Source organism: Cyprinus carpio, chromosome A25 (genome assembly GCF_018340385.1).
Source record: "Cyprinus carpio isolate SPL01 chromosome A25, ASM1834038v1, whole genome shotgun sequence".
Classification (NCBI taxonomy): Eukaryota; Metazoa; Chordata; class Actinopteri; order Cypriniformes; family Cyprinidae; genus Cyprinus; species Cyprinus carpio.
This window is the reverse complement of record NC_056596.1, coordinates 12,490,686-12,517,235: the sequence shown is the minus strand read 5'-3', so window position 1 is coordinate 12,517,235 and position 26,550 is coordinate 12,490,686. Positions and strand designations below refer to the sequence as shown.

At 37.3% G+C, this 26,550-nt stretch overlaps 1 protein-coding gene across 3 annotated transcripts in view; it reads left to right on the top strand.

Annotated features, from left to right (window-relative positions):
* The window catches only part of LOC109046150 (OTU domain-containing protein 7A-like), a 65,770-nt gene extending 46,060 nt beyond the window's left edge, over positions 1-19,710 (top strand). For all 3 annotated transcript variants that reach the window (XM_042715577.1, XM_042715578.1, XM_042715579.1), the window contains exons 8-13: positions 1,584-1,696; positions 5,125-5,252; positions 5,948-6,097; positions 14,762-14,876; positions 15,609-15,693; positions 16,001-19,710. In XM_042715577.1, coding sequence (XP_042571511.1) covers positions 1,584-1,696; positions 5,125-5,252; positions 5,948-6,097; positions 14,762-14,876; positions 15,609-15,693; positions 16,001-17,518 — 2,109 coding nt within the window. In that variant the 3' untranslated portion in view covers positions 17,519-19,710. The remainder of the gene's footprint in view (positions 1-1,583; positions 1,697-5,124; positions 5,253-5,947; positions 6,098-14,761; positions 14,877-15,608; positions 15,694-16,000) is intronic.
* The last annotated feature ends 6,840 nt before the right edge of the window (positions 19,711-26,550 follow it).

Sequence of the window (26,550 nt, the reverse complement as noted above, 5' to 3'; positions counted from 1 at the left end):
TATTATTATTATTGTTTTTCAATTTTGTAACTAGCCTGCTAGCTTTTTGTTACCATGTTGGCATCTTTTACACAGGTTCCCAAACATTCTGTTTTGATTTATTTAATATGTAAATAAATTGTAAACTGTCCTTATAAACCATGCAGAACTGTAATGCTAATGGTGTTCGCTGTAGTTTTGGGTCATGTTTAAATTGGCATATTTCTTTTTATTCCTCGATTTGTTTCTTTAGGTGACTACTTAGATATTACAAGCACAATACATGCACTTCCTTCAAGTAGTTTGGTAAGAATCAGTCTGGAGTGTGTAGTTGTAAAGCATAAACATTAGCCTGCAGTTCATTATGGCTCTCCCCATAAACACCTCTTCAGATTAGCTTGTGCATTTCCTCTACAGCTTTTAGCGTAAGAGCTTGTTGCTGTAACAGCATACTGGAGGACAGGAAATCAGCATTGTGATCGATAGCAAATCCTTGAATTCTTTATTAGCTGCAATGTATTCATTGTCCTGAAGGCCTGAAGCTCTTGAATCAGCTTCTGATGAACGAGTATCAATGTTTAAAGTGGGTGTGGATGTGCTGGAAATGTTTGTGTGAGAGGTGGAGGGGAGTGAACGAGTGGGTGTGTTTCCTACAGAACTCATGCATATTGATATAAAACAGGCTATACAGTTGAAAAAAGTGTATGTGCAGAGGAAAAAATTGTAATTTGTTAAATACGTACAGAGGTTTTCGCTTACGTTTATGCAACTTTCTGCTTTTCTATTTACTAACGAAATGTTTTAACTTGCTGTAAGTGTGTCAGCACCGTCAAATACCATAATTATGCGTACTACCAGATAATGGGAAATTTTGCAATGAGACTATAGACAGCAATGAGACTATAGACAGTAAAATTAAACTTTTAGCTCAATTACCATTTACAGAAAACATTAGTAGATGATCGATAACTGTATTCGATTTAATCACACATTTATAGTATAAAGTAGCCATTTAGTTTTTTTTTTTTTTTTTGGTCTGGTGTTACTAATAGAAACTATGTAAAATAGGATATTATATTTAAAAATCACATCTAAAATTCCCAATATGTTTTTAAAAGATTTTTTTCTAAATATTATCCATAATATAAATTGCTAAATAAATATTTGTGTGTTTTTTTTTTTTATATTTTTTTTTATATTTATATATATATTTATATATATATATATATATATGTACACAAATGAATTAAGATTTTTTCTTTTAATACATAGCAGTTATCTGTCTTTCTAAGACACAGTATAAATACAAATATCTCTATATAATATGCACACAAAAAATACTAAAAAGTGTATTACTTAATTTTTTTATTAAATTATTAATTATTTTATTTTTGAATAAATTTTTTTGTTATTTTTGATTATTTCTTGAGTTTAATGGGTTTTCAATAAATAAGAAGTATTAATTAATAATATGAGCTCTGGCGGTTTTCGATGGGTGTGATGGATATAAAATAGGACATCTGTGGTGTAATATCAAGTGAAAATGTTGCAAGTAATGTTGTGGGAAACGCTGTAAATCAGCGATATTTTCTCTCTCTCTGTAGTCGGGGCTGGTGTACACTGAGGAGGAATGGGAGAGAGAGTGGAACGAATTGCTGAAGCTGGCCTCCAGTGAGCCGCGCACACACTTTAGCAAGAACGGCAACTCCAGCGGAGGGTAATGCTCACCCACACACACTCACATACAAACAGTTACATCTTGTTATGTCACATTTGGTTGTCTTTCCATTCCCACCTACTGTATAGCTGTTTAACTACAAACACTTCCTCCTTTACAAATTGTCTAACCATTTACAACAATAGGTTTACATCGAATGCTATGCTACAGAATAAAAAAAAAAACTCATATCAGCTTCCTACGCACGTTTACCCATCATAACACACACATACAAGTTACTATACATGTATATAAATTTTGCAAAGCAGCATGTCACAGGTTATGTGTAATAATTTCCATTCTAAGTTCAAAGTTTGAAGAAAAATGCAATCAGATTGATAGCAAACTATGGGATGTCCCAGCTATAGTTCCTACAGACCCACTCACACTGCACTCAGACTGCCATTAGAGGCTACTAAAGATGAACTCCATCCGGTATCCTCACTTAGCACATGACCTTTAGAAGGACACTATGCCATTAGACAAAACACAAAGAACCCATCAAGAACCTTTTGCAATACAGGGGACTGGTATAATGCATGGAGAAGAATTCAGTGAAGTTGAGCTTATTTTGTAGTTGAAAATCGCTTGCTGTTTATTTTTAATGTGACACTGCCACCTAGTGGCAGTAGTTGGAGTTTGACTTTATATTTGGCTTCATTCAGAATAGCACAATGCCATACTGCTACTCTTTCTGCAGAATGTATACTGTGCACAGTATGTACAATTTCTGAATGCTATATCCGAATGACTGTGTGGCCAAATTGTGCATTATGAAGCAACTGTGTGAAACACTGTATCCCACAATGCAATGTGCTTGACATGACCTCCCATTTCCAGTGGGAAAAATAAACAAAAAGTAATATGCTGATGTTCAGATTTTTTTTATTTTTATTTATTTATTTATTTTTTGAATTTTTTAATAGGGTTTTTGAATTGTAAATAAAAAAAAAAAAAAAAAAAAAACTTTTTAGGCCAATAGGATTTTTGGGGGAAATTTATTTTAAATATGATTTGTTAAAATCATAATTCTATTATCATTTACTCAAACTTATGTCTTTCCAAACCTGTGTGACTTCCTTCTACAGAACACATATAATCAAAAAATCAATGTGCAACGCAATGTTACTTTAATATTATTTATATACTATTATAGTTTTTATTAACTTTTTTTTCATATTTATATTTTAGTTTTCATTTTTGTTTAATTCATGCTTAATTTTTAATTTTTTTATGCTGTAGTGATTTTTATTAGTTTTTATTTATTTATTTTTATTTGAGCTTTAGTTTTGTTTCATTTATTAATTTTAAAATAAACTAAAATAAATCCAACATTAGCTTTACTTCAATTAACAAACATATTTTGTTTTAGTTAATGATAGCAGCATTTGCTTATGTTTTTGAACCTCAATATTTTTCAAAATATCTTCTTTTGTGTTCTGCAGAAGAAAGAAACTCATACAGGTTTGGAACAACTTGAGAGTGAGGAAGGTTTTGGGTGAACTATCCATTTATTTTCCAAGATGATAACAACAAAGTAGAATGCTAATGTATGAAGCATTTATCCTTGTTGTTATTATATGTTGTTTTTATTTTAAAAGTAATATCCAGTATATACTGTGTAATGTAGTGTAGAAACAGTATGCTAGTTTCCATAGTTCTGTATGCCATAGTTCTGTAAGATTTGTAGTGGATTTAGAAAATACAATTCACATTTCTCTGAAATTTGTCCTGTAAATCCATAACCATGGAACTAGAAATACTCACCTTAAATATGAAATGTGTATTTTTTCATTGTTAAAATACTTTTTCCTTTCTCAATTTCACATGCAGAGACAAATATAAGTAAATCACGTGTATAGGCTGATTCCTCTCAAAAGTGTAACTCTAGGTCTCTGTGCTGTTTTCAAAACATTTCTTTGTTGTTTGAGTATTCCGACCAGCCCAGTATAGCAACACTGGTTCAGCCAATAGCATGCATTTGGAGTGCTTGTTCGACCAATGGCAGACAGGAGGAGTGTTCGGGTAACCTGTTTGAAAACAGTCTATATTTTTGCAGTTCCATTTGGTGACGCTGGTGCTGCAGAAGTTATTTCAAACAGAACAGTTGATCGTGTGTCAAACAGAACAGTTGATCTCAGGTCACAGATCAGCGTAGTGAAAAATCTGCACTGGCAGACAGCAATTTGGTTTGGTTTCTCCTCTCAGTAGTGTCAACTGAAGCACTGCGGTTGAAAGAGTTTCAACCAAATCTTGCTTCAGGAGGAAACTTACCCCTTAGCTTTAATCTGCCTTCTGATGTCACGCTGACTGGAAGTGAAAGCGTCAACCGCCAGGTCTCAGGTCATGCCTCAGAGTCTTCTGGAAAATATAGCTTCCTGTTTTTCTCAGAGCGATCACGGTTCTGTGTGCTCTCACAATAGTGAGCTATATATGAACTGGTTCCTTTTTTGACCTGTGTAAAAGAACCGAAAGATTGAACTGTCAGTTTATTCAGGTAATAAATGTAATATACAATGTTTAGTAAGTCTGATGCAGTATTTTAAAAGTCTAGTACAGTTTCAAAAGACAGTGTAACTTAAGGGATGCATTAATAAATAACTCTGCGTGATTATGAATAATCCAGTTAGTGATGGTACTGTGCATGAAGGATATTAGTTGAAGAGGTTTGCTTGTTAAAAGGCTTTGGAAAGCACAATGGAAAAAGGCAGGTTTTTATTATGTTGGACTCTCACAATATGACAAGCATGTTTAGACCAGACGCTTTCTTTTTAACTTTTATCAATACTTTAGGTGATATATTTAAATTTGATACTTTATGTGACTTTGTTGGTTGTTTTCTGAGAGCAGCATAGATGTTTCGCCACCCACAGTATGAGTGTGTGTGGTTTGGAGGTTAGTGCTGATAAAGTGCTTGAATTAAATGTAAATGTAAGTAAATGTTATTTTTTTTTAACATACAGTTCCATTTCTATAATTCTGTTTTGTAAAAACAGCATTTTTCACATGCTATAAATGCTTTGCATAGTATTTTTAAAAAGAAGGCATGTGCAGTACACATTTGAAGTGTGCAAGTAGTCCATTCTGAACGCAGCCATAGTTCCTTTTGAATTGTTATAGTTTTTTTTTATGGTATTATTTCTCTTTCAAATTCTTATGTAGTGTGTAGTCCATTCTGAATGCAGGCGTAGTTCATTATAATGGATTTAGAAAATATGTTATCCAAAATTTCGCCTTTAAAATCTAATGTAGTTTTATGTAGTCTGCTAGGTGAAGTCTAAAGCTTACTTGTGGATCATTAGAGGTAACATTATGGTGAATTGAAAGCTGCTGTACCTTGGTTTAATTTTCTTACTTGCACCAATAAACAAAGAATCATAGTTTTTTTTTGTCAAATATGTCACTGTATGTGTATGTGTCTCCTTTAGGGTGGATAACTCAGAAGACCCGGTTTATGAGAGCTTGGAGGAGTTCCATGTGTTTGTACTGGCCCATGTTCTGAGAAGACCTATCGTGGTGATCGCTGACACCATGCTCAGAGACTCTGGAGGGGAAGGTAAGACACCCAGTCCAACAACTCTGTTCAACCACATTTGCTTTTCCAGCTAGAATATGTGTAGGTTTTTATTAATACCACTAGGGGGCTTCATAGTGTTTTCTATATAAAACCTATTTAAATGGAAAACAACTTTATTAGTTGAAAACCAATTAAAGCTGTATTAGGAGTTATTAAACAGCTGATAACTCAGCTTTGTGTGACTGTAATTACATGCTTGAATGCTTTTAAAGGATTAGTATAAAATTCTGTCATTTACTCACTCTAATGTCATTCCAAACCATGACTTTCTAACTTAAAAAATGACACTAAATTGCCAGTCGTCTGAATCCATATGAAAGCTTTATGTGAGAAACAGTATGAAATTTAAGTCATTGTCTTTTGCCCTAGTTCCCCTTGTATTGCTCATGAGAGTTTCATGAACAAACTAATCTTTTGAGTCAAATCTTTTCAGTGAATCAATTAAAGACTCTAAGTGATTCATTCACAAATTCGGACTGATGCATTTAACTCATTGATCCAATGATCCAAATCTCCTGGAGGGGAAGGTTAGCCTTATTCAATAAGATTATCTGAACTATTCCTTTCAGATTCAGTTCCACCATTGTCAATGAAACATTTCTGTATTAACTTTAAAATAGATTAAGTGAAGTGTCATACAGACAAACTGACCATTGTTTGTGCTTACCTGGCAGCTTTTGCACCCATTCCCTTTGGAGGGCTGTATCTGCCATTGGAGGTGCCTCCCAACCGCTGTCACTGTTCCCCGCTGGTGCTGGCCTACGACCAGGCCCACTTCTCCGCCCTGGTGTCCATGGAGCAGAGAGACCAGCAGAGAGAGCAAGGTAGACAATCACAGCAGACTGAATCAAACAATGACACAATGAGATGATACATTAATCTTGAAATTCCCACGTAGTATTACTTCAGGTTCATTCATCACTCTAGAAATCCAGGTATTCCATACAAGCTGAAAATTTGCATCATATGCACATTTTGTATACTGTAGAATTAGTATGAAAAGCATATTGATATGCAATTCTAAATGTAAGCTAAGTGTATAACCCTAAAGTGTAATTATTTTGTTTGCCGATTCATTCATTCCATTAAAATTAGCTAGAAATTCTTAGCAAAGAACGGACTTGAATCCATCTCATGCTAAATGAATAATGCAGACCTGAACCTGATCTAATTACCTTTTATCAATTATTAAAAGCACATTTCGTAGACTCCAATCGATCAGAGATTGAGACAGAGGAAGAAAAAAATTAGGAATTATACTGTTTAATATAGTGTTTCAGACTCTCCCAGGGAGTCTGGCTCCCAGTTAAGGACATTATTAGCTGTCTGTCTGAATTAGACCATTATGGTCTATCTTGTGATCTGTACAGTATAGTGTTATGTGCACTATAATGTGCTCCGGTCCCTCAGAAGTCTGCAGCGGTGCCAGTTTGAGCATGAGGTAAAACAATACACAACATGCTGATGTTGTCTAGGGCTGAATGGGACTGCAGGCAGAGATCCATGCATGCGTATCTCTCTCTCTTTCTCTCTCCAACCCCCGTTTCACTGACTCACTGAAGCTGTCAGTACAGTACAAGCTGTTCTCTTCACACACACACACTGCAATTGTCTCACAGTCAGGCCATTTGCCAGGTACAAACACACACCAACTGTCAAGGATGGGCAAAACCTCGCCTGTGGCATGAAACCTTTAGACACCACAAAAAAATCTAATGAATATTGCAGGGGACACCGGGGCTAGTTGTCATATTGAGAAATTAGATTTTTGACTTACATTTATCGAAATATAGCCTATATTTTGATAACTCTAAGACAAAAATCTTATTACTCAAATGTGTGTTTTCTCTAGTAGTGGTTTCAAATATCTAGTTCAAAAACACTTGAAATCTGAATAATTTTTGTGAATTTTATTCACGTTTTCCAGAAAGGTATCTAATTTTCATTGGGGTAAATTTTCATATATGTTTTATGTCTTATAATTTTATACCAAAAAGTAGATTTTTTTATTTTATTTTATTTTATTTTATTTTATTTTATTTTATTTTATTTTATTTATTTTGCAGTTTTGTGATTTTATAGTGTGTTCAATATTTGTTATACTATTCGAAATAGAGACAAAAGTCATATAATAGTCTATTTTTTGGCAGGTTCCTTTATGACAACTTACCCTATATATTGTGAAAACATGCTCTGTAATAACGGTGGAAAATTTCTAAAAGTTTTTTTTTTTTTTTCAGTCAAAACAGATTTTCACTTTCAGAAATGAACCAAGCCCAGTCACATGTTAGTTTGACAATAAATAACTTTCTAAAGAACATAACTGATGGGCCATAGTTTGTGCTATAAAATGAATATAGACAGCATTGTCTGTAGTTTATGTAAATAACATGTCTGGGTGAGAACCATTGGTTGAGTGTTTATCCCGCTAGATGGCGCACTGTCCTTCTGTTAGCCAAGGGAACCTCCTCGCATACCCTCACGTACCCACTGACCCCAAAAGCATGTGGTCGGTTTAAAGTAGCGGGTTGTTGACAGATTAGAGGCCTTGACTGTAGTCACATATCTCTAGGATATGAATGACTTGCTATTCTGAAAATAAAAGAAAAACACCTTGCACACTCCCGCCTGGAATACCTTCACCATTCTGTGAAGTGTGTAATTTATCTATACGGGAAACTGGGGGATTACCAACCTCTTTTTGAAATGTGTAATTTATATATTATATTATATTATATTATATTATATTATATTATATTATATTATATTATATTATATTATATTTTATTTTTTTATTTTATATTATTTTATTTTTTTATTTTATATTATTTTATTTTATTTTATTTTATATTATAAATACACCAAACGGCGACCTGAGCTACTTTGTCTTATAAAGATTTGACAGGTTAGAAACTTTCCTTTAGAATGACCTAATGGCAAATTTATTTATAAAAGTTATTTGCAGTTTTGTATGGTAAAAGTAAACTATCATTGAAGTTTAACAAGTATGAAAATCACACACAAGTTGTATAGGTCTCATCCACACAAACTGACAACGTACTGTGCACATACTATTTTGTTTTCTTTTCTTGAACAGAAAGAAAAATCATTGAAGAAAAATGACAAGATTGATCACAATTATCAACTCTAAATCTTTCAAAAGTACCTATAGTTCTGAATCACTGCTCATGCTACACTGAGGTGAAGGAGCACTTGCTTTAGTTTCTTCAGAGCCAAATGAGGTCATTTGTTGCTGCGTGTCTGGAGACGGTTAGCGCCATGAGGCCCCAAATATACTTTTGCCACTCCTTTACACAAATGCACACACTCACACAACAGGGCATCTCCCTCTGACTCATTTCCCCTGATTCTATTCTTACCCCCTCTCTTTCTCTCTCTCTCTCTCTCTGTCTCTCTCTCTGTCTCTCTCTATCCCTAAAGAACCACTTGGCCTCTGCCATTAAGGGCAGATCAGTCCAAGCCAACCACTACATGTGGTTTAGGCCCTAATCTGCTCCTCCCAAACCCATACCTCCCTTCTTCCACTTCCCGACGGAGAGTCTGTCTCTGTGTGGCTGTCTTGGTGGGTGATACCCCCTCCCCCCGGATCTTCCGCTGGGGTCTGCCAGGGAGTGCCCGTCTGCCCAGTGTGTGTTCAGGTGTCAGCGGTTTGCCGAGAACACTGAGACTCTTGTGTGTGTGTGTGTGTGTGTGTGTGTGTGTGTGTGTGTGAGTGAGTGAGTGAGTGAGTGAGTGAGAGAGAGAGAGAGAGAGAGAGAGATGTGTGTCAAAAGACCTGTGAAATTTTTCACTTGTGGCTTTCGATGTATGCTGGCTTTGAAGCAAACATCTATATATTAGTGTACTTAGAAAAGTTATTGAAAAAAGTTGTTTTTAGCATATATGCACATTGAAATTTGAGTCATTCTCTTTCTCATACTGCAATTGTGGGCGGGTCTCTTTTTTTATTTTTATTTATTTATTTATTTATTTTTCTCATCCTTTAGGATGAAAATGCCCCATACCTTAAAGTGATAGTTCACCCAAAAAATTAAAATTTGATGTTTATCTGCTTACCCCAGGGCATCCAAGATGTAGGTTACTTTGTTTCTTCAGTAGAACACAAATTATGATTTTTAGCTTCATGCGTTGCAGTCTCTCAGCAGTACAATGCTTGTCAATGGTCACAGAATCTATGAGAGAGAAAAAACCATGCACAGAAAAATTCAAAATAAACCCTGCGGCTCATGACGATACATTTATGTGTAAAGACACAAAACGATCAGTCTGTGCAAGAAACTGAACAGTATTTATATCGTTTTTTTGCCTCTGATTCACGCAATGTCCTAACTTTTAGAACTCTTGTGAACCGCCACCTGTCTCTCAAATGGACCATTAACACTCTATCTACAATCTCAATTAGGAGTGTCAATCGTCCACTTGAGAGATAGGTGGCAGTAATGCACTTATAAGTCTGCGATCCACCATAAAGCCACAAGAAGAAGATGATGCAGGCTGCTGTGAAGCGCATTCACAAGAGTTCTAACAGTTCGGACATTGCGTGAATCAGAGGTAAAAAAAAAAAATGATATAAATACTGTTCAGTTTCTTGCACAGACCAATCGTTTTGTGTCTTTACACATTGTATCGTCACGAGCCGCAGGGTTTATTTTGATTTTTCTGTGCATGTTTTTTTTCTCTTATAGATTCTGTGACCATTGCCAAGCACTGTACTGCTGAGAAACTGCAACCCCTGAAGCTAAAAATCATAATTTGTGTTCTACCGAAGAAACAAAGTAACCTACATCTTGAATGCCCTGGGCAGATAAACATCAAATTTTCATTTTTGGGTGAACTATCCCTTTAATACCACATTCATCTGACTAGCAATAGTAAATAGCATCAGTAACAGCTGTGACATGAATTAAACTGTTTTTAAAAGATAAATAAATAAAAGGGACAAGTCTTTCAGTATGTCTAGCTCAAACTTTTTGTTTAAATTGGAAATGTGCCAACACAGGAGAAAATTCATGGTGTCTTTACATGAGTTTACATTACTTTGGGCTCTAATTTCTCTTGTCATTCTTAAAAATTAATGAATCTTCAGACTCTTATTCACGCATGCACACACATTTGTTATTATATCATGGCAGGGACTTTACATTGGCTTTATTAAGCTGATTGCAGTTGCTATACTGTAACTCTACATCTTACAGGAACATTTTGCCTTTTTTTTTGTGAATAAAATGTTATTTAGGCCCTTTATTAAGCTGTTTTCGTGAAATCATCACTTGGTCACTATGCAGATAGCAAAACCTTTCCCAATTCTTTAAGATTAGCTAAAAGTATTTGTGAAGGAGAAAAAAATGTGGTCAAATATCTTTCATCAACTTTTCTCTTTTTCCACTTGTAATCTTTCTTTAACCACAGGGTAATTGTAATGTCACTGATTTTAAACTCTTTTGGTGATTTAAGGCCCTTTTGAAGTTGTTGTTTTTTTTTTCCACAAGATTTTTTCTGCGCATTGCAGACATACTGAATGGTTTCCCTGTGACGTGCCATGCTTGCTTTAATGCACCTTCATTTTTCTGTGGTTACACTTAATATGACACCAGTCAACCAATAGGAAACGTGCGTTGCTATTTTAAGACACGCCTGTCCAGCTTTATGAAGACCTCTATTTTCTTTGGCATTCAGCAGGCAGCTTTTAAATTTTCATCTTGAAAGAATGAAAAACCTTCTTGTGCCATGACCAACTCACACCAAGCTTGGGTTAAAAACATCCAGATTCCTCACATCGTAATCAGCAGTAAGCATCAGGAGGCCTACAGATCTTTCCATATACAGTTTGCATGTTTTATGTGGCTCTGGAAAATATGTAGGCAATCACATTCCCACGCATGTTTCGGAGAGCCACGATGAAGCCTTGTTTAGCCACGTTATTATTGTTTACAGCGGCTGTAAAATACACAACTGCGAACGATAATTCCTGAATTCACACCTCATCAAGCACAAGCACGGTTTGCGTGACTAAAGCAGACTAATTGTTTTCCTCAGTGGGTGCAACTGCAGTGATTGATATCACCCACCAGAGGGGGGAGAGTCAAGAAAACCACAACAATCCCGAGAAATAATGCCTTGGGAGTCACTCTCAAAAGGATTATATCACACATGCCTCACATGACAGATATTCCCGCTCGTTGCCTAACTTTCCTGAGGCGGTGCCATGCTGTGCAGCCAGACCCACTCGGCATACATCAACCTCCCCCATGTGCCAACGGAATAAACTATGCATGTACTGCTCCTGTAATGTAGCATGTCAGACTCCATGAGCAATGTTGTCTGCCAACAACTTCTGTTTGTATTATCACTGCAGCGCTCAGCGAAAGACCTTGTTTACGGTCTCGTCATCTCCCAATTACACGTCCATTATCACTCGCTTGTTTTTTCAATCAAAGTATTTCGGTTAAAACAACAGACAGACAATGCAGGAGTACCAAATACCAACAAATACTCTAGGAATCGACACCCCTTGTTCCTTGAGAGAGAGGCCTCGACGTCACAGATTTGAACGTATGCGGTTGAGGCAGGTCAGTCAAGGACAGGTCTGCACGACTGCCAGAAGGGATACAAAATACATTATGCTTCAGTCCCTCAGGGTAGAACTGGCAGTGGTGGTGTTTAGACCTGGAACTGGCCCAAATAGTAACAACAGTGCGAGCTGAAGCGTGTGAGTGTGTATGCCGGGCCAGAGATGGGAGGACAGCTGCATGTAGGAGTCGGGACACAACCCCACATAGCTCCAGCGTTCACCGTCTGACCCCGCTCTGATGGGAAACTGTATCTGTGTGTGATGGCGAACACAATGGGATACTTGTTGGTTAAGTTTATGTATGAGTGCATGCCCACATGTATGATTTTATGTGTTATTCCGAACAGTGTGTGCTCTGCTTTGAGAATTCAACCTACATATCTTCAGTTTGGACTTTGGATGCTCTTTCTTGTCCTGGCGTGACTCCCCAAGAATTTGACCCACAAAATGCTGGAAAAAAACCTCATAGCCTCAAATGCGCCAGCAGTTTCAATAACAGTGAAAAGAACATCATGGTTGGGATAAATGATTTTAGATTGGATCAACATCTTTTGATCCAACTCAGAACTTAGATTGGATCAACATCTTTTGTTGGTCTTGGAACAACATTCCCATTAAAGAAACAGTGTATATGAAGTTTGAGATTGCAAAGCAATGATATATTCTTTCGGTCAGTGTTATATTGGCTTTATTAAAAAAAAAAAAAAAAAATTGCCAAATTCCTATTGTAGAACTACACTACCCATAATCCTGAAGACAGACTATATGCCATGTATTCATATATGTTCAAAAATGCCTAAAGCAATCGAACTAAGGGAGAAAATGTGCCAGGTTCCAAAACAAATACGTCAAATGAGCCAGGTGTGTAAACAGCATTAGTACCAAGCCTAAAATTGTCTGATGTAACCATCAGTTTGCTTCATTCTGATTCGAAAGTGGTTACAACCTGGTTTGCAGGAAATGCATTCTGCTTTTGAAGGTTACATCGAAATCTTTCATTTGGCCTTTTTGTACCTCACCATTTTAAATTTTTTTCTTCAAATCAAAGTTTGAATTGTGATGATTCATCTTTGTGCTGGTTGGTTTGACTCACAGAGCTCTATTGGAAAAATTGAATAGGACAAAAACTGTAGCTGTTCGTGGTTGTCATCTATTGTCATCCTCCCCAAACCCTTGCAAAAGTGTTCTGTGCTGGTACCATGATACAATAATGATAACAGATTGTAATTCCATGGTTGTAATTGGTTGTTCCGTTGTTGATGATAATTCCTTTGTTTTATTTTTTTTGAAAACTTTCACAAACTGAATGAAAGGTACATATTCAAGACAAAATGTTCTTGAAGTGAATAAAAGTTGGAAATTCTTAGAGCGTGGACTGAGATTTTGTATTGTATGAATGTTCAGTAGACCAGCTGGACATTTTTGACGCTTCTTGTTGCCAGGATTGTGAATTAAAAGACGTGGGTGGGAAGCAAAGTTGTGTGTTGATTGAAAATTCAACAAGGAGGAAGTGTGCTTCAAGAATGCTCATGTCTAACTGTGGAAAATCGCTAAATGGTACACTTCTCTACACACTAGGGTTGCATAATTTAAAAACAGTGATTATTTTGACATTGAAATTTGAACTGCTATGTATTTTTTTACATAATAGGTTTTAAATTGATCCTCAATCCATATATCTGGTGTCATTTGCTTTTTTTGTGTGTGTGATCCTGTCATATTATTAAAATGTGTAAAGTATGTTTAATCGTATTAAAAATGAACATTAGCCTAAATATTGATATTGATGTAAATTTTGTGGTATAATAATCTTATATAACCATTTTATGATTAGATCCCCCCCCCACTTTTTATCAGCCCTACTACAAACACTTTATCTCTCCTTGACCTTTCTTTCTTTCACACACACATTTATTCATTACTGTGACTCGATGTCTCTCACTCCTACTCTACATAGTGTCATTTAAATGAGTCATCGAAGAGCAGTATGTTCATCATTGGTACACCGTGAGATCTACCCAGCAGTCACCTGGCAAATGGCAGGCTGTTCATGAGGAGAGGAGACAGTTTGTGCTATCCGTGTGTGCGGGTTAATGAGTGTATGGTTGTGACAGAAGGGGTTGAAACGTCCTTTGTTCAAACATGCTGTATTTTCCAACAGTTCCTAGAACTGAATCACTCTCTTTATCTCTCTTCTTTCAACCCACTCTCTTTTTTCCCTTCCATTCTGTTTGGTGCTTGTAGTTTGAAAAGTCTAGTCAGGTACAGTGACAAATACAGTGATGGAAAAGGGGGAAAAGGGAAGTAGTTAGAACGGATGGAAGGCAGTGATATTTTCTTTTTAGGAAACAGTGCCGCACCCAGGCCTGTTAACTTACGGTTAACATACCACTTGATTAATGTTGAAATGTTTTTCCTGTCAAATGGGTGTAGGAATCATGGAAATAGGATTTTTGTTCTTCTTACATTTTTGCAGTTTTGTCATACCTTGTAATGAAGAAACTGATGATTCTTTGAAAGAAATAGACCACTGAAGCAGTTTTTTTGGGGAAAAACTTCACCCTAAAAATTAAAAATCATTCACTTTGTGTGAAGAACAATCCACAAATTTAAGCCATTATGCACTGATAAACTTTGCTTGTTAAATCAAATATGATGCCTATAGCACAGATAAGTAAAATCGATCAAAATGTCATACCCTTAATTTTTGGGTAAACTGTTCCTTTAAAAGTAGCTAAGCAGTGTCATTTAAACAAGAACACCTCTTCCCTAATTTTAGTATCCAGTCAAAAACTAGGCCCACTGTTTGCTTCAATCTGTTTGGAAACTGGTTGCAACCTGGTTTTGAACATCACATCAAAATCTTTCATCTCGTCTTTTTGTCCTTCTCTTCCAGCTGTCATCCCACTGACCGACTCTGAGCACAAGCTGCTAGCGCTGCACTTCGCGGTGGACCCTGGGAGGGACTGGGAGTGGGGGAGGGATGACAATGACAATGCTAAGCTGGCAAAGTAAGACCTTTTTTGTCTCTCTCTCTCATCCTCCATCCAACATCCTCCATCTACCCCTACAGCAAGCTTAGCAAAATTAAATTAATAACTTGTAAGCAGGCACTAGTCTAAATGAGGGGTAATTAAAACAAAGGTCAGTTGAGGCCAAATGAGAGCCTCTATCTATAAGTTATCTTTCCCATATGAGGGATTTAGATGGGCTAAATCTTTCCAGAAGGTCCCAGCACATGGCACCAGGCCACATTATCCTCACAGAAGTCGATCGGCTCTTGATTGACACATCTTAAAGCATCATTCGGTCATTAAAGCTTATACATGTTCCAAATTTTTATCAGTTGCATATTCTTGCATTTAGTCTTATGGTTAAGATGACTTGTGCAGAATGTTTTCAAATCTGAGTAACATTGCAGAGGTCAGCCAATTAAAGCATATAAATAAGAATGGAGACCCAAAACAAACATCTACGCTTAAGTAACAGTAATGATTTGGCCCCCAGTTCATTGGCTGCATAATGGACAGATGACTACAAACTGTCATTCTCTGGTGACTAGATTTATGCACAGATTTGAGTTCCTAGTTGCATGCTTCAAATGGTTTGTAATTTATTCCATTCCTTCACTGGTACATAAGAGAGGACAAGAATATTCAATGCCTTATTTGAGCAGATAAACCTTTTGAGCTACAAATTTGGTTTTAGAAGAGATGTTTGACTATGTTCTCCTCTCTCACTAGTCTTATTCTATCACTGGAAGCTAAACTAAACCTTCTGCACAACTACATGAATGTAACATGGATTAGAATTCCTTCTGAAACAAGGGTAAGTGTCCATTTGTTGGCTGACAGGGGTTGCAAACCCTACTCCTGGGGGGGTGGGGTTGCTTTCCTGCAGACTTAATTTCCAACTCCATTTCAACACACCTGACTATGTCAAGTATTATATCAAGTAATACTGAAGATCTTAATTAGCTGGTTTAGGTTTGTTTAATTAAGGTTGGCACTAAACTCTGCAGGATGGTAGCCCTCCAGGAGCATGGTTGTTTCCCAATTTTTTTAAGTTTTTGAGAACAGTATTAACTGAAGGTGACTACAGTTTTGAGTCCTCATGGTTGATCTATGTATTACAGGCTCCCTTGGCTCAGCCCGAGTCGCCCACTGCCTCTGCAGGTGAGGATGTACAGTCTCTGGCAGAATCCATGGACTCAGACAGGGAGTCTGTTTGCAGTAACTCCAACATCAATAACAGCAAGTCGAGTAAGGAGAAGGACAAGGACAAGCAGCGAAAGGACAAAGACAAAACACGGGCAGACTCAGTGGCCAACAAACTGGGCAGCTTCAGCAAGACTCTTGGTATCAAACTTAAGAAGAATATGGGTGGCCTTGGAGGACTTGTTCATGGCAAGATCAGCAAGTCCACTTTAACAAATGGTCGAACGGTAGAGAACGGAGAGCAGAAATCCAAGAAAAAGGACTCAAAAACACGAAAAGGGAGCAAAGAGGAGTCAGGCCAGTCGGCCAGCACATCATCCTCAGAAAAGACAACCAGTCCCTCTCCTACAGACCATGCTTCTGGTAGCTCACCTGTTGAGAGACCGCCAGGATCAGGCAAAAACTCGGGTGATCGGACACTGGACAACTGGAAGTACAGCACAGATGTTAAACTCAGCCTGAACATACTTCGGGCAGCCATGCAGGGTGAGCGCAAATTCATCTTTGCTGGGTTGCTGCTCACCAGCCACCGACACCAGTTCCATGAAGAGATGATCAGCTTCTACCTGAGCAGTGCCCAAGAACGCTTCAGTGCTGAGCAGGAACAGAAGAGAAAGTCTGAGACTGAGAAGAAGCCTCAGATCAATGGGGTGGCACTAAAGAAGCCTGAACAGGAGAGTGCTTTCCAAAGCGAGCGTTCAGATAGCTCTCCACTTGAGAGCTGCTCACCGGTATTGCAACCTAGCCATAACTCTTCCCAGGGTGTGAAGGTCCAAGAAAGGGGAAGCCCAAAGCTTGCTGCTTCCCCTATCCCGATACCCATCCCAGCCTCCATCCCAGGATCCTCCATGTCCCCTGTCCCTTTCTCCTCCCCTATTAACGGTGCTAAGAAACTTGGACCAGTCCCTGTTTCAGTTCACTATAGCCATACACCACCTATCCAGAGGCACAGTGTCATCCATCTGAGGGATGTCAATGTGCAGTCATCCAGTTACCAAGATGAGTCCTACAAGCCAATGGTCAGCACTCTCAAAACTTGTGCTACCTACCCCCAGCAAAACCGCTCATTGTCCTCTCAAAGCTACAGCCCAGCCCGCATGTCTGGCATCCGTACCATTAATGCCGTAGACAGCCTCCCGTACAACATGCCTGGGGAAAATAAGTCCCACACTTATACCAACGGCTTCAACACTGGCGACATCCGGGACTGTCTGGAGTTTGCAGATGAGGACCCAGCGCCCCATGCCTGGCTGGGGCAGGACAAAACCAAAGGGCAAAGTGGTGTTTGCCCAATGTACTGTTTTCAGCAGAAACGTTGCAGGAGGGAGAACTGCACCTTCTATGGCCGACCCGAGACAGAGAACTTTTGCTCATACTGTTATAGAGAGGAGCTGAAACGCAGGGAACGAGAGGTGAAGGTGCACCGACCAGGATAGCCCTGCAAATGCGCACACATATATAGCCACCCCCAATGTGTGTGAAAAGAACAGCAACACCACCACTTTTTTGCACTTTGCAAGCGATACAAAGAACTAGCATAACATTTTCCTACTATATTTAAGATCAGCCTCCTTGTATTCTTGTTACTTTACTCTCAATAGCGAACGAACACTGCTTTACAATGTCAGGAAGTGCAACCAGAATCAGTTTACAGCTTTGGCCAGAGATTGTGTTATTGTTTGTCCTATGTCCAATTTAAATCAGTCTTTTACTTGTTCTAGAGTAAAAGCTCTTGTCTGTTCATTTTGTTCAGTCTGTGTTGTAAAACTTGTACCTGCAGAAAGAGATGTAAAGCTTCCCAAATCATGGAAGGGAAAACTCTGTTTAGAGGTCATTATAATGCAATACTTCACAGCATAGCTCTTTGGAATCTTAATATCCAATAACATTGATTTTGCTGTGCATTGCAAATAATTTCAAAGGGAGGGAGATGCACTGTTTAGCACTCTGATTTTTAAATTTTTTTTTGAAAGCAATAAGTTTGGTAACAACCACCGACCCTCCCCCTTTTATCTATGCATTCATGACGTCAGCCATATTCTACTTTTCCCCATATGATTCTACGGGATAAAGATAAGATTGTAAGAGGTCTGCTGTACAGGGTTTATAATAGTGGAAAATATTCAGTTTGTGGAATATCAGAGTGTGGATATACAGTATGTATAACAACACTGACTTTCTATCATGTACTATATTGTAATATAAAGCCTCTTCATAGGAGGGTTTGCATTCCATCATGATATCAAATGAAACCTCACTATTGTGTGCTACTTAAACTTGACATCCGATACAGTAAGCATTTGACTTCCATTATTACTTTCTGTATTTGCAATATATAACACAGTCATGCTTGCGAATGCTAAATTACAAGAACCACCCTACCTTAGGATGTATGTATGAAATGCAAACCCTAATATGCTTCAGCGGTGGACTAAAGTTGGAAAGCTTATGAAACTGTGTTTGTCAACTGTTTTATACCTTCATTGATGGCACAGCTTGGCTATAAGAAATTGGCAACTGCTCATCAACATTCTGTAGCACTCATGCTAACACTGCCATGCTAGCCTCTAATGTGCCAAAAATGGTCCTTCACCTCAATTTCATTTGTCCTCAGGAATTTTACTCTTAACCCCACATTTGTGATTATCATATACATAGAAGCATCTAAATCTATAAATATAAAATTGGATATTTAAAGGTACAAATCTACCTCTTGAAAGTATTTTAGGTTTTTGACTCAGATTATATAGCAGTGCAAAATAATGTCCTAACTAGGTGCAATGTGGAATGTTAGTAGCTGAAATTTTCGTGTGTATAATGAAAACGAAAATTCGGTGACAACATATTCAACCAAGCAACGGACAAAAATGTAATGTTTTTAGTTTGCACAAAATCTCTCATTAATTTATTCTGTGTCAGTTTGTATCACGACTGGTTAGGACACATTCCAAACCAAATCTCTAAATGTAAAATTGGACATTTTGTGGTACAAGCCTACCTGTTTATTTTTTTTGTTTGTTTTTTTTAGATATTGATCACAGCAGTGCAAAAACCATCACAGACAACAACATGCTAATCTACTAACTGATTAACTGGCTAACAAACATACATCTGTTCAACTGTTCGAAGTGCTAATTCTCATTGTGTGCTTAGAAAATCAGGATGTTACAGATAACTGCGTCAATCAATTCAACTAGTGTGACTAGCATGTTAGCCACTTTGTGTGCCTCTGTTAAGCAAAGGCCAAGTCAAGTGCTTTTCTTCTTCATGGACAAGAATACCATAAGAGCAGCGCTTGTTGTGTTTTGTTGTGTGGCGGTGTCCAGGTAACCAACGCTGTGTCTCTATAAGTGTTTTGTCTTTCCTGGCCAAGGATGTCCACTGCTTCGTTCTCTTCCCACGTTTCTGCACCTCCACAATCATGTGTCTTTCCCTTCCCAACTTCCTGCTTTTCCTCGCCCTCCTTTATATTCGACAAGCTCATGGACTCTCACCGTCTTAGAATTGTAAAATATGATTTTGTATTCATTTGAGAGTTTTACACTACTTTAAATTATTAATTTTCACATTAGGTACCAATGTAAATAGCAGGAGAAAAAGAGACAAAATAAGATTAGTTTATTGTTAACTACGGTGTCTGTGTGGTTCTTTAAATTGTTTCTGCAGAAAAAAGGTGTGTGCCTGTGTGTTAGCAGACTTGCTTGTCTGTGTGTGTGTTTTTCCTCAACGTTCTGTAATTTGAGCAGCGCCCTAGGCTGTTGTTTCAGTCTACAGTATAAAACACCCGCTTTATAATGTCTGACTTCTCATATGATTGAGTCTGCGAAACGGGAATAGAGTCTGATATAAAACTGTGCATCTAGTGCTGTTCGGCTTCTATATCCCTGCAGTATTCACTGTCAGTTGTGGACCAAGGCATTAGCATGAAACACAGTACCAAACAGCTGCCCCACAGGTCACCTGTTTAACATCTGCCAGAAAAGTCTCGCCCTGACAATGAACTCTCTATTGTGTTGTATGTTCACTTAAGAGAGACATTCTTTGCATACTGAACACAAAAGATTTTAGAGGCCTGAAAGTTAAAAATCAGGTCACTTTAAAGAAGGGGAGGTAAATAATTATGATTTGGGTCACCCTTAAAATTTTAGTCATGCATATTTTAAGCCCCTCTCCCTTTGAGACTGCGAAATATTGAATTGCAAAATGTGACAGTGGCTTATCGGTTATCGACAAATGTCATTTGCATCATTCATAAGATTTTATTTCCTGACTCGTGAAACAGGAAAGTCCCAATTTTTGTGGAAAAGGATCACAGACACACCCACACATTTTACTGAGAGCTGATCTAAGGGCACATGGTACGGAAGACATAATTCTGCTGATGCAGAAACTAGGGCACTTGCCTAAGAACTGAACCATGTTCCAGCTGTCATTAAGATGTAAAATGACTTAGCAATCTGTTCACTATAGTATAATAGGTGGATTTCAACAGTATCAAGTATTACACTTATTTAAATTAAAGTAATAATGGTGATCTAATTTATGTTTTATTTATGCATGGTGGTGTTAGGGTGGGTGGGCACTGTGTGATTCTGTGCCCTTATTTTACCTTATAATCATACAGCTTTGGCATACAACACCGACACTGACTGCTATCACACACTGTGAACGTGATTTCACCAAGTACAACATGTTCCTGGATCAACATCCTTGTTGATCCTAGAACAACATTCCAATCAACCAATCAGAATCGAGGGATACGTTTTCAAGAAATGTCAGTTTTAGTCTTACAATCAGGGTTAGATGCTTCTACACCATCATTTCTCTCTGATTTTAGAAATAAATTATGGGTAGGGTTAGGTTTAGGGGTACAGATTTGGTTAGGTCTGTATTTTTGGACAGTAATGTTGATCCAGGAACATTACTTAATTGGCAAAATCATGGCGACCTATCACACACACTCTAAAGCCGCATTTACAATATCTCCAACCCTTTCTTAGGACTGTCTCATTTCACCCCTAGTTGCACAGATTTTTTTATTAGAATCACATCCGGTCTTGAAGTCTTATATGGTCAAGCCACAAAACATTGCAAGTAGATCCCAAATTTCCACTTACGCTTATGATTGGAACTCCATGTACTTCCAGTGTAAATGGATGACTTCCTGTCTGTCAGTTGTCAAAGATAGTGAAAATCTATCCATGAGCTTTTGATCTTTTGTTCAGTAATTGTAATGTTTTTCCTGGCCTGTCACGACAATCATTACAGTTCATGGGTTGCTGTCGGAATTCGCCAAGGTCATACAATTGTGTAGTGTAGCACTGCTTTCTGTTATGATTATCAAAATTATACGATTGTTGGAACTTGCCACATAAAATCATGAGAAGTATTTGAGCACATATTAAAATCTCTGACGTTTGATTGGAAACTTGGCAAAGCCAAGCATAATTTGAGATTTTATGTCTTCTGAAACTTTCAAGAACACTTGTGAGATTTCTAGTACTTTTCTAATACTATGTTCTGAACGTTAAAACCAAAATACTACTGATAAACGTAGTGCTTTGACCTCTCGAGGGGTAAGTAGAAGGAGAAATATGTTTTTGAACTCATCTCCACTCAAGACAGCACGCACAGAGAGAAAAAAAGACACATTGCTATCTATCAATCAGCAGAACGGCCCCTGTACGGCTCTCCCATGACCTAGTTTGCGTTTGTGTGCAGCCCTCTTCAAAACATCACACATTTTTTCTCAGAAGTCTCTCATCAATAATCCGACTTTCTGTTTGCCGGCTTACAGTTTCTCAAAAGAATGTGAAAAATGTGAGAAGAAAAATAAAACTGGAGAGAAAGACAGTATAAGGTCACACAGTTCTTTGCTACAATGTTGTTTGTGAGCCATGTCTTTCCTGCATTGGTGGAGAGGAAGAAGGAAAAAGTGCAGTGTGCTTAGCTGGGGCATGGCATGCTGTCATGCATTTATAGGACTGAATGTTAAGAGGTCTTGTGACACGGCAGTCAATGCTTTATTGTGCCTTACAGTACATAACAGCACAAGGCAGCGATAGTGTACCATTGTACACAGTCCACACTTTACCATCTTGACTCTCCCGATTGTTGATAAAACACAAACAAATTTCATGCTATTAAAGCATTAAGCCACACTTTACTATGGGTACAGAGGTTTTCTCAGGCATTATGTGAAGCAGAGTAAAATATGATTAATTTTACGGTAACATGCAGCATTGAATGCTTTTTAAAAATATTAATAATTAATAAAAACAACAGGAGTATGGTATATAATGTCTAACAAAGTGTTCTAAACAGGTGTTAAAGTGACAGATGGCTAAAAGTTTCCATGTTTCCAGACTTTTCCATGTAAATCTGTATTTTTGTCCTAACCATTTTCATAAGCGTTTTTGTTTGTTTTCTTGATTCGTTCTTTTAGTTGAACGTTTTACAGCAAGGGATCGTGGTTTAACATGTTTGCCTAGCTTCATTAGCCCTGGTAACATACTAAAAGCTTAAATATTTAAACCTGTTTTTCAGTCCTAACCATTTAGTCCTAACCATTTTTTTAAACCATTTTCTTGACGTTTTTTGTTTCTGTTTGCTGTTTACAGCAAGGGGTCATGGTTTACCATGTTAGCATAGCTACATTAACCCAGTTAGTGAACTAAAAGCTACAATATATATCCCATGTAAATCTTTTTTTTAGTCCTAACCATTTTCCCAAGCACTTTCTTGTCATTTTTTTCAGCAAGGGTTCAAGGTTTATCAGGTTAGCATGGCTACATTAGCCCATGCAGTTAGCACGATAAAACATAAAGTAGGCCTATCTCTTCCATGCAAACATTTTCTTTTGTTCTAACCATGTTCAAGCATTTTTCTCGTTTTTCTTTTCGGTAAGATATTTACAGCAAGGGGTCAAGGTACAGTATATCAGGTTAGCATGACTGCATTAGCTCTGTTAGCATGCCCTGTTAGCAGTTAGTATCTCTTTCATCCAAACCTATAATTTTGTTCTAACCTTGCTCCCAAGCATTTTAAGGGTTTTTTTTTTCTCTAGGCTATTTACAGCAAAGGTTATCAGGATAGCATGGTTACATTAGCCCTGTTAGTGTTTACATGAATTTCTTTTATGTAACCTGTTTTTGTCATAATTATGTTCTTTTCTTTTCTTTTTTTTCTGTTGGAAAAGGGATAGCAGGTTAGCATGACTCCACTAGTCCTGTTAGATGATGCCATAACATTCTTATTAGTATCTTTATCCATTTTTTCACACTAGTTGTCTATATGTCTAGCTAATCAAACATAAAAAGATCACAATGTTAGAAAGAGTGAAGGAGAACATAGAGGTCTTTGTACAGGTGAACCAGCCCACCCTGTGGAGGCGAAGGAAACAACAAAAATACTCACTGGTGGGAGGGTTCTTTTTTTCTGAAAGAGACAGTGAGACACGGCAAAGAAAAAGAACAAGAACTGTCTTTCTTTTTTGTGTGCCTGCCAGATTTATGGTTGCAATTGAAACCATCAACAGCTTTGCTCTTTTGGCAGAGACCGGAGAAGCCCCAAGATGGAGACACACCCTGTGATCTGTGTTGCCACTTGTATGGAAGCAATTTTCCAACAAAACCCTTATCAGAAACGCTAGTAATCATCTTTACTTTCATGTTGGTAACAGCAGTGTCTGTTTTGGCCCTGACATAATGAGACCAACAAGAGGAAATGAAGCTTCTAATAAATATGCATGCTTATTTTCTGCCAAGATCATTGAGCATTCAGATTAATACAAGAGGACTGACTGTAACAGCATGAAAAATTGACCACTTTCCATGTTTTAGCAATGCTTTTACCTTTAGGTCTTGAACAAAGCTGCAGTTTTTTACTTATTAGGTCTGCTTTTTATATAGACAAATTAATCAGATAAGTCTAGGCAATTTTAAATCTACTTATAGATAAGAGATTAAAGGTGTTTAAGCAGAGAAATGACCCTGTTCACAATGCCACAACTTGATTCTGGTCTTTTTTGCTGGAAAATGATAAAATACTTATTTTAGGTAGTTCAGATTTTTTGAGTTTGGACGATACTCGAAGAAAGACACCGTGCATCAGGCTTTAGCCACCTTGCTAACTTTCATTAGGCAATGAATTTTAATGCATAAAAAAATTATTTACAGCTCCTTAAATGAAAGTATTTTGCATGTAAATCTACTTTGATTCAGAAGTTTGACGTGCTATTTTGTTTAAGGAACTTTGTGCTCCCATAAACCTGTTCATCAGCTCATATACTGTACACGAGCCTGTTCAGCTCATAGATGCTATTTGAGGTGTGTCTGTGATCTATGTGTCCCCAGAGAAAGATGTTCCCTGCTCACTGTAACTCATCCAGGAAGGCTTAAGCTCAGCCCTACAAAGAGACAAAAAGTTTACTGTTGACAGAAAGATAATCATTCCTTTCGGTCAATTTGGTTGGTATAAGAAAAAATAATTCAGGATATATTCTATGAAAATAAATCTTGTCTGACACAATTTTCCTTCTCCAGGTGTTTATTTATGTATTTATTTATTTACTTACTGGAAAAGAACACCAAAATTAAAAATGAGAGATAGATTTTTCTTTAACATACTAAAACTAATAATAAGTTAAAGTCTAATGACCAGTGTTATTTTATTATTAATTATTTACTATTGTACTATTTATTAATATTATAAATTAGCTTTTATTTTTATATTTTAATTATTTTTATTTTAATAATTTAATCAATAATTGTATGTGCTTTTGTGAGTTTTTTAATATTTCTATTTAGCTTTCATTTATTTTTATTTAAGATTTAGTTTGAATTACTTCAACTTAGTATTTAAAATGCATTTAATTTTAGCAAAAGTTAATTGCAAAAGAAACGCTTCTAATTTCTTACGTTTTTAAAGTTAAATCTAATATTTATTTTCACTTAATTTAATTTGAGCTTTATTTCAATGATCAGTAACAGTAATGCACATTGTAAAACTATTGACATTGTCATGTGTTTGACTTTTTTTATGTCTTAAAGTTTCCAAATTACCAGATATATTCTGTCAAATATGAAGTGTTATATTTCAGTGACTGAAAAGTTTCAGCTATTTTGTTGATGCTGCCTGTAGAATAGACTATAGCATCATATCATAGCATTAAAAAAACAAAAAAAAAAAAACAGACAGGAAGTGGGTAAGAATGGGATTAGAATCAGGCCCACAGTGGTAGTAATATTTCCTGGACGGGCGTGGAGTTCGCACCAGTGCCACCCGCCCCCTTGCCATGCTGGAGTACGTTAGGGACAGAGGACATTCACACCACGACGGCACCCACAGAGACACCCACTCACAGTCTGAGCTCGTGGAGCTCAAGTCCTGATCACCCAGTACAACCACACAGCTTCACACACTCTTTATCTCGCTACCTCTCTCTCACCCTCTCCCACACACACCTTCTTTCCTTTTGTATTTGCAGTTTATACACCCTGTTTTAATTTAAAAAGTAGCACTGATGCTCTAATGCACCATGCCACAAAACTGAATGAAATGCTTGTCAGATGATTGCCGGCCTCACATCAGTTGACTGCAGGCTATTATTTAGCATCCAAGCTGGAGAAAATCAAAAGCAGATAAAGAAAGTGAGGGAGAAAAAGAAAATAATAAGATATCCTCTCTCTCTCTTTCTAATATTTCCCCTTACCCCTCCACCCATGAGCAATCATTGTACACACACACATATTCAACAGAGGAACAGTTCGTTCTCTGCTCACATGGTCTCTTTCTTCCTCACTGGCTCCCACTGCAGCATGATCACTCACTGAGGGGGAGAGAAATGAATGATGTGTCTTCCTGTCCATCTCTGTCTGTCTGACTGATTGACTGCTGGACCCAGAACATTCAAGGTACAAGTGGTGAAAAACTTCAGAAATGTCAGGGTAATATAACTGTACTCATACAATAATGAAAAAAAAAAGTCTAATTCAAAGACTTAAAGGGATAGTTCACTCAAAAAATGCAAATTCTTTCATTAATTACTCAACCTCATGTCGTTCCAAACCCCGTAAGATCTTCATTCATCTTTGGAACACAAATTAAGACTGTAGGGGCCCTACAGTCGCTTAAAGTCAGGGGTCTCCAAACTCACTTTTTTTTTCTTTTTTTTTTTTTTTATACCAAAATGACAGTTTAATTGACGATGCAAAGTAAAACAGACATGGACAGACAGAGAGTCATGAGGTGAGCAGATGGAGTAAGGAACACACCAGCCTTCTCTCAGCATATTTTTAGCATTTTCATTCTTCTTAACAGAGAATAACCAGCTCTAAAGACAGGCCATTTAGTGGGTGGTAATGAATTTTGAAAGTGTTGCTTTATTGCATAACTGAGTGGGACAAAATGTGGGCAACTCATTCTTTAGTTCCTTTAGTTTAGGTCCTTATTTGATATTGCAATGGTG